The sequence below is a fragment of the Sphaerodactylus townsendi genome, linkage group LG04, assembly GCF_021028975.2.
Source record: "Sphaerodactylus townsendi isolate TG3544 linkage group LG04, MPM_Stown_v2.3, whole genome shotgun sequence".
Classification (NCBI taxonomy): domain Eukaryota; kingdom Metazoa; phylum Chordata; class Lepidosauria; order Squamata; family Sphaerodactylidae; genus Sphaerodactylus; species Sphaerodactylus townsendi.
Window position 1 is genome coordinate 86,512,439 of NC_059428.1, and position 16,002 is coordinate 86,528,440.

General features: G+C 38.7%; 1 protein-coding gene across 4 annotated transcripts in view; it reads right to left on the reverse strand.

Annotated features, from left to right (window-relative positions):
- The window catches only part of FRMPD4 (FERM and PDZ domain containing 4), a 263,554-nt gene that overhangs the window by 32,188 nt on the left and 215,364 nt on the right, over positions 1 to 16,002 (reverse strand). For all 4 annotated transcript variants that reach the window (XM_048492800.1, XM_048492799.1, XM_048492802.1 and 1 more), the window contains exons 5-7: positions 12,789 to 12,834; positions 2,979 to 3,083; positions 565 to 672 (exon numbers count right to left, since the gene is read on the reverse strand). In XM_048492800.1, the coding sequence (XP_048348757.1) occupies positions 565 to 672; positions 2,979 to 3,083; positions 12,789 to 12,834 (259 nt within the window). The remainder of the gene's footprint in view (positions 1 to 564; positions 673 to 2,978; positions 3,084 to 12,788; positions 12,835 to 16,002) is intronic.

A 16,002-nucleotide genomic window follows, 5' to 3' on the forward strand; every position in this document is an offset into this window, starting at 1 on the left:
CCATTTCTCCTGTCTTCTGATACCATGTTTACATATGGATATTCAGAATGTTTTGACTGTGACATTATCTTACGGGATTGAAGGAAGTCATACCCTATCAATGGAAGAAAAATCATTACACATTATAGCACAAACACATTCATCACTCATATTACTGAACATTTTGCAAGCTTTTCAGTAAGTAAACCAATCCTTTAATCTTAGCTTTGTGTTTTGCTGGCAAACCATGCTGACTTCTGGCAGCAAATCAGAATTTCTTAGTTAGGTCCATGTAATTTTAATTAAGCTGCAGCCATTAAAATTACCACCTCTATTTTTGCATCACTAACACCCCATTAGATTTTTATGAACATAAAAACAGGTTAAATTTGATTAGGTCTTCAATTCACTCTTTGCAAAATTGGCCATGGGGGAACCTTACAGGACAGGGTTTTGGATCCACATATGAGATTTTTATGGTGCGTTTTTAAAATGGCCTTGCTAATAAAGTATTTTGAAAGCTTCACATGTTCTTGATTTTTATTAAGGCCTTAAGCAGAGACATATGTTAAAAGGTGATCCTACCTTTATTGAAGTGCTGCAGTCAAAGCGAAAAGATTTGGTTTGCCCATTTTCAAGATATACTTTCAGAACATTTGGCATGAAAAGAAGTGAATTATCCTTAACTGTTTCCTGTTAAAGAGCAATAAATGTGATTATAGTCCCCATATTACAAGGCATAAAATGAGCCTAAATCTCTGACTGAGCAGAATCATGCCAATGCATATTCAGTTTAACATTTGAATGAGAGTGCACTTTTACAGATGGTACATGTGTTATATGATCAGAAATATTGAAAAGACAAGGTTCTTGATAATATACTTAAAACTCACCATAAGTCAGCAAGCTTGACTATTCAATGTTCCTCATTACATTGATAGAACATAAGCATGTACAGTTTAAGTGATTGTACTCTCTTTTAAACAATTTATGGACTATTGTGGAGAGAGAGTAATTTGGTACAGTGTTGTTCTCTTCTATGTGTACATTTATCAAACATAATGTAACATGTATTCAGTTCTACAGTGAGTCATGTATTTTACACCATGCTGAGTGGGGTATCACTATTCACAAAGGTATTTTGCAGTGCCAACCCAAGCAGAGTTGACTTTGGCGAACTTAGAAGGGTATGACTCTTTTAAGGCTTCTAGAGGGAGGGGTGACAACTGATCGGTCCCTTAGCCTTTGCTATTAAAATCCTAAAACTGGTTATTTCAGTCATAAACAAAGAGCCAGACAACAATGCAGTTTCACTCTTTGGGTTGCACCCATCACAAGAAGACTCTTCACATAATGGATGGAAGTCATTAAGTCCAGCTTATTATATTCAAGATGCCGTTTCCTTCTCCAACAATGATGCATTTTTGTTTTTTACAGGCCGGGGGAAGCCTCTGAGCTCCAGGGAACTGGAGCTTCCCCCTTCCAGGCCAGCCCTCAAAGGAGATAATTAGCCAGCCAGTGACTGCTGCAGGAGCCTTCCCGACAGGCTCCTTGGTGCCGACTCAGAATAAATGAGATGATCTCCTCATCTTGCTCTTGGCCCTGTGACTGCAAACACAGCCCCAGGTAAGTCTGAGGCTGTTGCTTCTACATAATGGAACAATGTTGCACTTTTTGTTTTGCATGAATAGAAAATATTTGTTCATGAGTTTAGAAAGAATGAGAAAGCACACATTCAGTTCCTTCTTTGCATATTGTTCTGGCTTTTCTTCCCCTACCTCCTTGAGGTTCCCTGGCTTGCCACAATCAATAGCCAGTGCTATTGGGAAGGAACTGCTGGTGTTACCCAGCGTGGCATTTCTTACATTGCATTTCATTTATCAAATTATAAGTACAAATCAACATTGGAGAGCAAATGTTGCAGAAGTTAGTTTATGGAAAGGGCAATAAAAGGGAAAAGAAATAATGATACAGGACCATCCATTTAGTGCTTGTCTGTTTTTCTCAGGAATTAGCAAATATTCAGAAGCTCAAACCCTAGGAGACAAGGTTCAGAACTGCAGTAATGAGGAATCCTTTAAAGGAAAGCATTAATAGCTCTTGTATTAGGACATCATCCTCATGAAATATTTATGGTGAACCACTGTTTGCTTTACCAAGACCCAAAGATTTAATTGTAGGCTTAGTTTTAATAGAAGTATTTTAAAATTACTGAAATGTATGAGGGATCAAAAACCTTTTGATTATATTTTGTGTGTCATCTTCTTCCTCAAAAGAGGGCTCTTAGGCTTCTCTGCAGTGAATGTAGCATTCTTCCCTTAAAGCTATTTTGAACAGGCGACCAGGGGTCTGCAACCTGCAGCTCTCCAGATGTTCATGGACTACAATTCCCATCAGACACTGCCAGCATGGCCACTTGACCCTGCTGGCAGGGGCTGATGGGATTTATAGTCCATGAACATTGGAGAGCCACAGGTTGCAGACCCCTGCAATAGACCTTTGTGAAAGATTATTTAGCACTAAGTTAATAACATAGTAACAGCCCTCTCCTGTAAAAGGATAATTTCAGATTCACATTTGTCTGTTCATTTTTTCATGTGAAAAACTTACGTACTACATTTTCAGAATCCCACTTCTCATGATAAAGTTACATGGCAGAATCAAGGTTCTTTCTTTGACAAATAAAATCTCATGCTTTCAAGCAAACAAACCTTCCTCCCTGATATCTAAGATGGTACTGATGAACAGAAGAACTATACCAAATTAGTGCTATATATTTTAATCAGTCCTTCAGATTCTGGAAATGTTAATTTCATTGAACTAATGAACAGCTTTTTATTCTTTCAGTAGTTGCACTGTTTGGCAAAATTTTTTATAATTAGTTCCCCATACATACCAAAGTAATTATAGTGTATTATTTTATCCTTTTACACAGCAACTTTGAATAAATTCCTTTTCCATTCTGGGGAGTAAAATGAAAATATAATATTGGCACTCACTGAAACCTGGCCATTAATAATGACTTCTTCTGAGAATCGCACTTTGACAGGGTTGGACTTCAATCTTGCCTTTTTTGCAGCACTGATAAATGCTGACTTAGGAGACTAGGAAAAAAAGGAGGGGAAAAAAGGTCACATGACTGACATTTAACCCTCAACTTGTTCAGTAGCTCACATGTTCTCATCTGTAAAGGACTTTTCTGAATAATTATTAGACAAAAAATGGAAATAAAGCAAACCACAGATTTTCCTAGATGCATAGAATATAAAATCTAGGAGCCCTCTGGCTCAGTGTAGTATGCTGCAGTACTGCAGTCAAAGTTCTGTTCACAACCTGAGTTTGATCCCAGTAGAAGTTGGTTTCAGGTAGCTGGCTCAAGGTTGACTCAGGCTTCCATCCTTCCAAGGTAAATAGAATGAGTACTCAGATTGCTGGGAATAAAGTGTAGACCTATGGGGAATAGCAAACTATCCTGTAAACAAAGTCTGCCTAGTTAACACTGTGCTATGATGTCACCCATGGATAAGTATTGACCCAATTACCTATAAAATATAAATTTAACAAGGGTCATTCATTCATTCATTCAGTAATCAGACTTATGAAACATCACCTGTTCTCAGTGTCACTGGTCATCCCTTGAAGTGCTTTTTAAATTAATGCTGTCAAATGTATGATTGGCTCCTGATCAGGGAGCGCTCAGCCAATAAATTACCAAATGCAACAGGAACGTCATGTCCTGTACAGTGAAAAAGAACACCCATATATATTCCACAGCTTCCATTTATTCATATTCAACACTTCTAGAGAATCTGAATTATTAAAATGTGAGATCTGACACTTCCCTTTTTTTTTTACATACACAGCTTTTGCAAAACTCCAGGTTCCCTGACTTTTGTTCCTATTTCTGGTAGTGAGAACAGCATTTGTGCAAATTTATTCCTTGCACTAGTTCAATGCTTGCCTTATAATAAAATCAGAAACCTAAATGTATGGGGCTTTGCCAAAAAAAACCCTTTAGTGGGATATTTGTTATATTTCACATTAGTCCCTCTGCCTTGGGGTAATTACTCTTTTGTAATAATGCCAAAATTATATTGTTTATGGAATTTACCAAACATGATGAAATGTTAGATCCAGAGCGAGACCCAGATTCAATCACCTGCCAGTCATGAAGCTCACTTTAGCCCAGTTATTTAGAAAGTACAGGGGGATCACAAAAATCAGTCTACACTTGCTGGAGGAAGAATAGAATGAAATTGTTTTCTTTTAAAAAGCAGAAGAATTTATACAACATGACAGTTAGACAGTTATAACAAAAGAGTCATCTAATATTTTCTTAGTTGCTGATATGCCATTGCAGCATTAACTAATTTCCCACAAATCTTCTCCAATATGTAAGTCTTACAGACAGTAAAATATTTAGTAATTCCTCTCAGCATTTTTAGTACTGTGCTGATCTACTTGCATTTGTCTGTATGGAAGTATGAATGCTGAGAGGAATTACTTTTGTGCATATTTTTAGACCTATATTGTTATGTAGTACAACATTCTTCAGTTGAAACAATGGACACCAGTTTTACATTGAAAGAAAAATTCTTTACAGCAGGCAGAAAGCATAGAGCATGAATAAGTTAGCAGAGTATAAAATAAAATATAATTTATCTAACACTTTGCACACTGAAAAAAATTATGGCACAGTTTCACATAAATTCTGGAAATGTAATACCCTTTTCTGCAGATTTTATGCAAATGAAATAGAAGTGTCCAGAAATGAGAATGTATGGAATAAAATCTTTTTAAAAGATCAAAAAGATTAACTACTGGTAATTTATTTTCAGAATCTTTTATTATAGTGCAGGAATGGCTAAAATAGGTGAACAATTACTCATATTAAGTTGCACATTTTTTTCAATGCTGCAAATTTAGCAGCAGTAAAATACTGACAATCTCCAAAAGATTCAGCAATAATGGTTTTAAAAAGTATGACATAAAGTCCAAATGTCTAAACTTACCAAAAAGCTTAAAGAAGGGCAATGAAAATTACTGGAAGAAATTACTTCTTTAGAGAGTAGAGTCTATGGCATCATACCTTCCTTTCCTCAAACTGCACCCTCCCTAGGCTCTACCCTCAAAATCTATAGCAATTTCCTAATCTGGACTTTGCTCATCCCTTTCAGCAAAGTGCTTATATACACGTTCTAAGTGCCCTTTGTGTACTCTTCCCACCCCCAAAGAGCCTTGCCACTCACTCTGTCCACATGGCAGGGAGCTCTGAGGCAAAGTTCCATGCCATGTGCCCTACCCCAGGAGTTGTGTGGAGTCCTAGCTGGGAAAAGGGTTCACAGTTGGGTGCTGGGGAGAGGCTTGGTCACTTCAATGCACATCGGTGGGTCCACAGCAATGAGGAGGCTCTTGATTTTGGAGCAGAGTTAGCTCCTATGGCCTATGCCATGTTTTTTGTTTACATAACCTTCCACTTCTGATAGGGGTGTTCTCAGGCTAAAAGGTCACCCCTCAATAACCACTTACCACCATCCATGGTGCAAGGATCTGTGCCTTAATTGTGGCAATGTGGGGGGGGGGGCTTATGCTGGGCTGAGAGTGATGGAGTGGTGCTGCGGGCTTATGCTGGTATAACTGGCTTTTATGCTGATGTAATTTGGAGTTATACCAGAGTAAACACTTATTGGCAACTGGGCAGCCCCATCCACAAGTCAGGTGCCCAGCTGTGGCAGCGCAGCTATGCCCCCAAGAGGCTTCCCAGCAGTGCGGGGAGGCTTGAAAAATCTAAAACCTCCCTGTGACTGAGAAGCCTCTTTGGGCTCCAATGGACTTACAATGCCCAAAAGGGTGGCTTAAGACCAACACATGTGGTGCTGCTGGAACACCCACAAAGGCTGGGAAGTCAGCTCCTCCCCTGGCCATGCTGCAGCCCACCCCTGCTATGCCAGCAGCTCTGCCGGGGGCCTGGAGCACTAGAACAGCATTTAGTGCTGTGTTCCTGTGCTGGGGTAGGGTCAGTGATGGCTACAAGCAAGCAACATTTCCCAGCTGCTGGGGTAAGTGCCCCAGGGAGGGCAAATCTGTAGGTGTGGTGGCATGCTGCTCCCAACGGCAAATTTGCCCCTCCTTTCTGCAAGATACACAATGTGGAATACTTACGTGATATCCAATATGGAGTTTGTGATTTAAAAAATCAGCCTAATTAGTACTTTATAATTGTAAGCAGAAGTAATTAGGAAGCATTAGCAGTCATAACCCAAACAGCTTAGTCTAAATCAATACCAACAGGAATACTTATGTGATGACTGACCACTGATGGAGGCGATCTGCTGATGATTATGTCTCTAATTTGTTTTCTTTTCCCTTTTACTAGCTCAAAGCAGAGGATCAGAATTAAGGCTCCTGATCCTGAGTGTTCGAAGAGCTTTTTTTGTTGTTGTTCAACTGTCCCATTAGTTGTAATTTAAAAATGAATACAAAATATCAAGTAAAGGAAGGAAATATCAAAAGTCCTAAGCATTTCTTAGTATAATATATGCTCAATTTTTCTGCCCCATATTCAACTACTATGAAAAAGCAAAATAATGGCTGATACACAAAACACAACAGAACTATAATAGCATCATATGCAAGGCCAGACCAGACAAATATATTAATTGTTGTGGAATAGTATAGCTGATATTTCATTGGAGACACTATAGGAACGTATTTATTTAACAAAAATATTTATATACCTGCCTTTTTTTCAAGCATCCCTGGAGCCAAGATGGGTAACAATATTGTCAAACTGATGTCAATAGTTTAATCAAACAAATATTAAAACAACTAATTAAAAACTAAACATTTGTCCCAATCAGTAGGGTCCCTGCTCAGGCTGACCCAGATCTCTCTGGAAAAGTTTTATTAATTATTTTGCAACCTTGCTGGAATGCCAGGAGGGTAAGGGCCTGCACTATTTCTTCCAGGAGGCTGTTCTGGTTCTCTGAAAAAGTCAGAGACCAGACTATAGCAGATGTGCCTTAGATAGTGGGTGGACTGATAAAACTGAGGGACTGAAAATAGATCCTATAGGGAAGATTAGAGCTGCCACAGAGGAATATGCAGGGAGAGGTGGTCCTTCAAGTAATTGGGGCCAAGGTCATGGATGACTTTAAAGGTAAGCACCCACACCTTGATTTGGATCCCGGAACTAAACAGCAGCCAGTGAAGGAACCTCAGAATAAGAACTGGCATGATCCCATAAGCTAGACACAAGCAACAGATAAGCTGCTACATTTTGTACCAGCTGCAGTTTTTGAATTTTCAAGGGCAGCCCCATGTAGAATTCATTACAGTAATCTAACTTTGATGTTACTGAAATATGGATCAGCATGGACAAATCTGATGTGCGCCAGCTTCCTAACTGGAAAAAGCTCTCTCTTTTTGCTATTGTGGATACCTGTTGGTCCAACAAAAGATCAAAATCTATCCATGGAGTCTTTCAGCAAAAACTGCACACCACTGAAAGAACCCCATTTAAAGCACTGGCCCTTTCAGCCAGCATTGCTTTAATCTTATCTGGATTCAACTTCAATTTGTTCTCTCTCAGTCCCATGACTACCACATTCAGACACTCATCCATGACATGCATCCTTAATGTACCAAAACCCCTTCTAAGAATACCTGTGGACTATTGAGCATACATCCCAGGCTATCTGTGCAACCCCATAATTAAAACCAATTATATTAACATTGCATTCACAGCATCCAATTCTGTCCACCTATGGGATGTGGATGTTTGAAATATATAGCCATTGTTATATATTTGTTTACAAATATAATTAGTGCTTTATTTAATAATGAGACAAAATGCATTTCGGGTTTTGGATAGTAGAGAAACATTTTTCATGAAAGTGCTTTAGAATTTCACACTGTTAATATTGACTGAGAATGAGACAATGAATTAAAGAAAAAGATTAGCAACGAAATAAACTGCGTGCTTAGATGGGCATATTTAATGTGTTATTAAATGAACTTCATCATTACATAACAGTAGGCATATTAACTATTGTAATTAATAGCCATAAGCTACAGTTCATCTAGTTTGCAAGAACAAGAATCAGCATTATGCAAAATAACAACATTGAAACAACAGCTGAAAAGACATATGTTTGTAACCTCTATTGTGGTCCATTTTATGCTTTAAGGCTCATTTAGATTTTCAGTTCAAGCCAGTTCTTTATTTTTACATCTGCTGGCTCTTGTTCTTCTCTTCATAGTACAACATATCAGAGCCAGCTTCTTCTAGATTGAGTATATTGCAAGTGCTGATCAAATGCATCATAATTGCTAATGTTCATTTTGAGGAAACCATCTTGGAAAGGCAATTAACCATTTGTGCATGACGACTAAGCAACTTCTTCTCAAGTATGCCTTAGAATTCCTTGGAAACTAGGCTATATTCGTATCTGTGCATTGAAAGAAACGGAGATGTAATACTAAAATTTCCAGCCACATCTAACATAAGTTGCCCTGTTCTATAGGGGAAAGTGCTTGTCTTGAATACTTAAAGCACTTTGCTTACATTAGTATTTGATATCAGTATCGTTATGACAAATAAATAATGCAGAGCAATACTCAAATAACAGATAGTGATGGAAGGGGACAAAGTCTGATAATACTCAATGAAACCATAGCACATATGAGATTTTAACTTTCTAGCATTTAACAAAGTACAAATCCAACAGGAAGCTAAATGTCTAAATCTGATCAAGAAGTCCACTGCACATAAAAACATAAGAAGAGCCCTGCTGGATCCGCCCAGTGGTCTGTCTTGCCTCACACACAGCATCTTCTCTCACACAGTGGCCAACCAGTTCTTCTAGAGGGTCAACAACAGAGCATGAAGGTCAACGCTTTTCCCTGATGTTGCCTTCTGGTACTGGGATTCAGAGGTTAATTCCATCTAGAAGATTCCCTTTAATCACTATGACTGGTAGACACTGAGAGACTTATCCTTCATGAATCTAATCTCCTTTTATATCTTTCACTAATATGTAATATCTAGGCTTTAGGATTATAAAGAACTTTCTGTCTTTTGTGTTACCATAGTTAGAGAGGTACTTCACTGATGTGCTCAATATAAGGAACATGGTCAGGGGAAACAAAAAGAAAGAGGCTGAGGTGCAAGTACAGCCAATGGGAGAGCAGCACCAGCTGCACATACCAATTCATCAGATATTCCAAGTCCCTGATTATTACCCAGATAGAACTCTGGTATATTAAGATATTTAGATCCCTGTTTTCTCTCTAATGAGGACACAAAGTAGTTTACAGCATCGCTCCCCCTCTTTCATTCTATCCTTTCAAGCCTGTGACATACGATAGGCTGAGAGAGTGATTCACCCCAGGCCACTCAGTAAACATCCATGGCAGACTGGTTCTCCTAGATTCAAGTACAACAGCCTAACCATTTTACCACACAGGCTCAAGAATCCCCACTTTCCTTATTGAAACATTTGGTGATTAATCTTCAGCTTCATTCATCAATGCTGGCAAGGTAGAAAACATGCAGTGATCATGCCATTTTTAGTTTCTGAATTTAACTGGAAATATTTTTATTTAATTGTGATAAAATATGAATGTGATCATTTATCTACTGACCTATTGTTTGATTGGATTGTTTTATGGCTTTTAATAAATTTACTATTGTAAGCCACTCTGAGCCGCATGGAAAAGTTTGGCTTATATGTTAAACAAACAAATATTGTAAGTCACCAGCAACCACAGAGAAAGGTGGATATAAATGTTTAAATAATAAAATAATGCATCAGTGCTTTCAGAGCAAGTATCTTGAGATGTGTAGAACGTTCCGACTTAGGACAGGACTGTTGTCACTAATAGCTGTTAACTGTTTTAAAATTTCCAACATTAATAGGAAAGCACTACAATTCTAAAATCACGTAACAACTCATATGCTAATATCAAAGCATATACTCCTGTATAATTTATTGCATACAGTTTATCAGGCATGAGTGCAGATTTTTATCATCCCTATGTAAGATTTTGCATTATGGAATGTTTCACTTTAGACAGGAGTTTTGGTTTTTTTGTATTATTTTTAATTGTATGATTTTACTACATTGTTTATTGGATGTCTTATACTGGCTGTCTGATTTTTTGAAAAATTCATATGCCTTCAATCTCTGCAAGAAAAGTGAGCTGTAAATAAGGAAAATAAAATAAAGATTAAAGGGATCTGCTGCAAACCACTTAAAAGAAAGCAAAGATTTATTTGTACCACCCTGTCAAAATAAGGAGTGAGAATTTGATAGTTATCCAGAATGCCAGCTTATCAGGTCAGCAACTAAAATGTATTTGCTAAGCCTGAATAAACAGCACAGTGGATAAATGGTCTAATCAAAAATATGCTTAAACCTAATAGAATATCCATTGCAATGATAACTCATTTCAAAACAAAATGTTTTCAAAAGATAATCAAACACACTTTCAGAAAAGAAAAGCTTCAAACTGCTTCAAATGATTAAGCTTTTAACTCCTTTCTCTCAACTCCTTTCTACAGATGACATTCAAATTAACCTGCCGAAGATTTATTAAATTGTCAAGAAGTACAATAGAAGACTGTTTGGTTTTGGTAGTAGTTAAACCGAAAGTGAAAGAGTTTACGTGAAACTAGTCTGGAAGACACTGAGTAAATTATGTTCAGCACAGTCATTTGATTTTAATGTTAGTTTCCCCAGCTGTTTTACTGATAAACTAGTAGCAAGTATACAGAAATTATTATATTTATTCAGCACAAAAGTACATGCTTTGATCTGTTAAAAGCTCTTTCAGTGCCCTCCCTCAATCCCTTTAATATTTCATTTAACATCCAAACAGCAGACTACTTAGAATTCAATGTAAAGATAAGAAATCATCTAAATAGTCCTTATGTTGAAGTAGCGAGAACATGTGATAACCTATATGGAGTTAGAGTTTCAAGAACCCCAAAAGGTAACTTGTTCAAGCTACTTTGAAATCCTTTATTTACAGCATTTTACCAAACAAGAACCCAACCATGTTACATTACTTTAAAATAATTTCAGAGAGCAATTAAAAGTAGTTCTAAATATCAATGTAACATCAGAATGTACGTTGTAAACTTTCACACAACACCATATACTTGTAGCTGTCTAAAAGCATTACACAAGGCAGCCATACACCATTCAAGAAAATGTTATACCCTTATTGGCAATTGCCCCCTCATTGAATGAATGAAGTCTAATTATAATTTGCTGCCAACAAGCTACGCCACTAAATGCTCCTGGCTACTTGAAATGGGCAGTGTGTCAATCATTCTATCCTTGGTTCATTTAATCTAGATTTGTTTTATTACATGGCTACCTTTGGAAAGGATATTGAAAGAAAGGGGGCTTACATATTTGCGCTTTTACCAAACGACTTTATTGATTTGATTTAACTATTACCAAGGTGAAATATAAACAAGAGGTTTCGTATTTAAGGGGGGAAAACCAATAATAATGAAGTACAAATAGGTAAAATTTATCAGGTTTTCTAGTACAGTTGAAGGATATAGGCATTGGAAATGCCAAGGAGCTACTCCCGAGGCCCCTAGTAGTTAGTTTTGACAACCTATGCTTCCAACAGACCTGACATAGTTCTGTTTTTTAAACCTATCCATTGTGAATCCACAGCCAGTCACTTTTTCAGCAGTCTGCATTGCAAGAACACATGACAGGGCTTCTACCCAATGAGATTTAGCATGACCTTAGGCCAGAAATAACAGTTACATCTCTGACTGAATTTAGCACTACAGCTGAACTACACACACAGAGAGCTTTACTATGAGCTATCTATTTATCACTTCCATATTATTAGAAACAAAATTCTAATAATGGAACAAGCCATTGCATTTCTTAACAATATTGAAATAGAGAATTAATTAAAATAGGAAATGAAAATCAACCATTTTGATTTTTGAGCACAATAATAAATGTGTTAATGACTACCACAAAATATATCGCTTTGGAGAAACATAGGCAAAAACCCCCAACCATACTAAGGCTGCTCACACTAGTTATGTGAAATAACTCGGAGCAGAACTCAGTATCCTGTTCTCTCACAAATATTCCTCCAACCGTTAGAAAAGGTCTGTATTTGCTATGCTTACATTGTTTCTGTAGTTATCTGTATATCTAATAGCATCTGCATATCTAATAGCATTGGTGTGGTCCCCATCTGTGGATACCTAAATTTGTGGGTCGGGACCACAACAATGCTGAACAGATTTTTCTGCAAACTTGGTGACCTCCCTAGGTTAGCATAAAAATCTAGTAAAAAAAAATACATTGAGAATTTAAATTCCCCCTAAATTAAAAAAGCATTGTCTGTGTATTCACAGACAATGAGTTTACCAGTTGACCTGGAAGCTCCTGCAGGGATCCACTGTGGACTCAGCTGCCATGGCGGAGGAGGACAGGAACTGCTCCAGGGCTGGATGCTGTGGTGGTAGATGCCAAAAGTGGCTCAATGCCTGGCTATGAAGGCTACAGATGCCAAGCACTGTCACCGCCAGGCTTGAGATGGATAGTGGGCCCTGGATCCATGTGATGGGGGGAGATGGGATCCCACCCATGTTAGTCTAATGGACCTTGTACTTGTTAGTATATAAGCTTCTCACTTATGATCAAAGACACAGTACTTCACTTGTACTTTTGGTTATGCAGATAAAAAACACAGTAGGAGAGCAGGCAGACAAAAGCGTAAATGTTGCTAGGAAACTGATTCAAAATGTATTAACTACTTACAGGGTAAGGCTGAACAACAGTGAGGAGGATAGATTCTTTGCAGCTCCTGGAAACAAAGAAGATGAGAGTAAAGATTCACATTTTCATGCTTCAGTAATAACAGCAGTTTTTACTTGACAGAGAATTGGGATCTTATCGCGTTCATTTCAATAACACAACAGCATTGATTCAAGAGCAGAGCTGCAAGGTGTGGGTGCTATGACTGGATGTTCTTTGGCCATTAGCTTAGGGGACAACTCTGAAACGGTGACGATATGCAGTCCATTCAAAATGAAGGCAACAAGGATTCAGAAATTATTGCCCCCATTTTGAATTTTTTTAAAAAAACCCCACAGTTGTGTTGTTCCATAGCCAAATCTTATTGGCAACATAGCAGCACGGTATTAAGCTGTGATTCCCATCAGACGAGGATGGCTCATATAATTAACCCAGGAAGAAGCAATAAAACCAAAGTGGCATAACAGAAGCAACACACAAAAGAGTAGCAATGAACTAAACTGAAAAAAAGTGAATGTTTCTCTTTGTGCTGTTTTGGGCTTTTTCCCCAATACCTTTCAGCATCCAGAGAACAATACATTGATAGTAACAGAACATTAATACAGCCCTAGTTGAGAATAAGAAACAAATTAATGTCAAAATAAAAAATGATATCCATATTAAAATTAAATCAGAGCAAACTGACTTGAACCTTCTATAGCCTCCTGCTGAGAACCAGTAGTAGCTTTTTCTTACAGAGCTTCATAATAGAATCTCATTAATCAAAAATGTAAATGTATATGGTGCTAATTTGTTTTACTAATTTAAGAGCGGTCATACACGCATGTACTGTGTAAATCTGTGGGTTAAAACCCATGGGGAATTTCTGAAAATGGAAGGGAGGGTATTTTGCTGACTAACCTGGCCCATTGCAAATCTAGACCCCTGTATGCTATTGTAGGAATCATATGTTCAAGATATGAGTTTGAGTGGTATTTTTGGCAGGAGGACAAAAAAGGTTCACTATGCTGACAGAATCACTTTCAGCACATAAAGGTTCCATGGGATTTTAAAAACAAACATTATATTCCATTTTTCTACCTTCATAAGGGCCACCAAGGCTGCTAATAAATTAAAGTATAGACAATAAAATCACATAGGAGCAGCAGTGGCATTGTGGTTAAGAGCAGGTGTACTCTAATCTGGAGGAACCGGGATTGATTCTCCACTCTGCCACTTGAGCTGTGAAGGCTTATCTGGGAATTCAGATTAGCCTGTGCACTCCAACATACGCCAGCTGGGTGACCTTGGGCTAGCCACAGTTCTTCTGAGCTCTCTCAGCCCCATCTGCCTCACAGGGTGTTTGTTGAGAGGAGGAAGGGAAAGGAGTTTGTAAGTCCCTTTGAATCTCCGTACAGGAGAGAAAGGGGGGATATAAATCTATCTCTTCTTCTTCATCATCATCATCTTAAAAACCATTGAAACTAACACACCACTAGAACGATTTGGACCAGCACTAAAATACACACAAAAACATAAATACAAGTAAAAAATATTGGTCAGGGAGGAGGAATCGCTGAGAGAACACTAAGTGGAAATGTTCAATCGCTAGTAGAAGACGGCAACAGAATGAAACAGGCAAATATCCCTGGGGAGAGTTTTGGTTGCAAAATCAAAATGGCCCTCTCCTGGTTTTCCCCTGTCTAACCTCAGAAAGTGGAGCTATCCAGAAGCAGGGTCTCTGAAAATGAACAGAGTGGTCAAGTTCATTTATAAGGGAATAAGCAGTCCTCCAGGTATGCTTGCACTAAACCTTGTTTATTTGTTTGTTTGTTTGTACCACCTTTCTCTCCAATGGAGACCCAAAGCAGTTGTAGAAAGTGTGAGAAAGTGTGATTGGCCAAATGTCATCCAATGAGGATTTGAACCTGGGTTTAATAGATATTAGTCCAACACTATTAACCACACTAGCTCTTGGGTTTTAAGGGGTTGTAAAGGTCAGCATCAGCACCTAGAATTGTGCCCAGAAATGAACAATGTAGATGGGCCAAGTCCAGAGTGATATGATCTCTATGACCCACTCCAGATAACATCATAGCTGTAGAATTCCTCACCAACTGAAGTTTCCAAACACTTCCCAAGGTCAGCTCCACTAAGAGTGTTCTGCAGTAATCTAATCAAGATGTAGCCAGAGAATGTACCACCACAGAGGCCAGATACTTCCAGCCTAGGAAAGGCCACAGCTGGCTAACCAATCAAAGCTAGTAAAAGGCACTCTTAGGCGTTTTCCGCACACACACACACACGCACCTCCACCAGCATGAATTATGCCGGTGGAGGGTCGGAACCGTTTGCACGGTAGCGTGCGAGCAGCCCCGACTTTCCCCTCAGCCAGAGAGGAGCCCCTCTGCAGCGTCACTCTGGAGGGCTGCAGGGACCCGCCTATGCTGCCCTCCAACCTCCAGGGGTTGCAGGGCAGTGTGGGCAGGTCTCTGCAGCCCTCCAGAGTGATGCTTGATGGGACAGTGAGTGAAGGAGAGGGGGAAAGTGGTGTCTTCCTGGCATTTTGGCTGTCCCTGGGCCGCTGTATATCACCTGTGTGGAAAGGGCTTTAGTTATAGCTGGTACCCACTTATTCAGCAGTATGCCTAGGTCTAAAAGCACTCCCAGACCCAGACCCTTTCCTTCATGGGGAGTGCTGCCTCCCACAGAGTGGATGTCACCTTAAATCCTGGGTCAGACCTTCTGCACACCAGTAGCACTTATTTATTACTGAGATTAAGTTTCAATTTATTATTTTTAATCCCCTCCTAAATTACTGGATTTAAGGCACTGGTGTTTCCCATAGCAAAATAAACTTATCTGGTTATCTTGCCCTCCTTCCAAGGAGCTCAGGAAGGCCCATATCTTTTTCACAGGAACTGAGTGAGTGAGGTAGAGTGGGTTGCTAGAGTGTGACTGACTCAAGGTCACACAGTGAGCTTCACTGATGGATGGGAATTTGCACTCTTGTGTCTCATATCCTAATCCAGTGTGCTAATGACTTCACCATGCTGGAAGTCTTCAACACACACACATACTCACACACACTTATGATTCTCTGACATATTTAAATATATTCAAAAATAAATATGTAACTAAATAAATAATCAGCTTTAGGCACCAAAATGAGGGAAACAGGAAAGAAAACATAAGTAGTTCTGTTTTGATATGCTGTGCCAATTGATGTGCTGTGCCA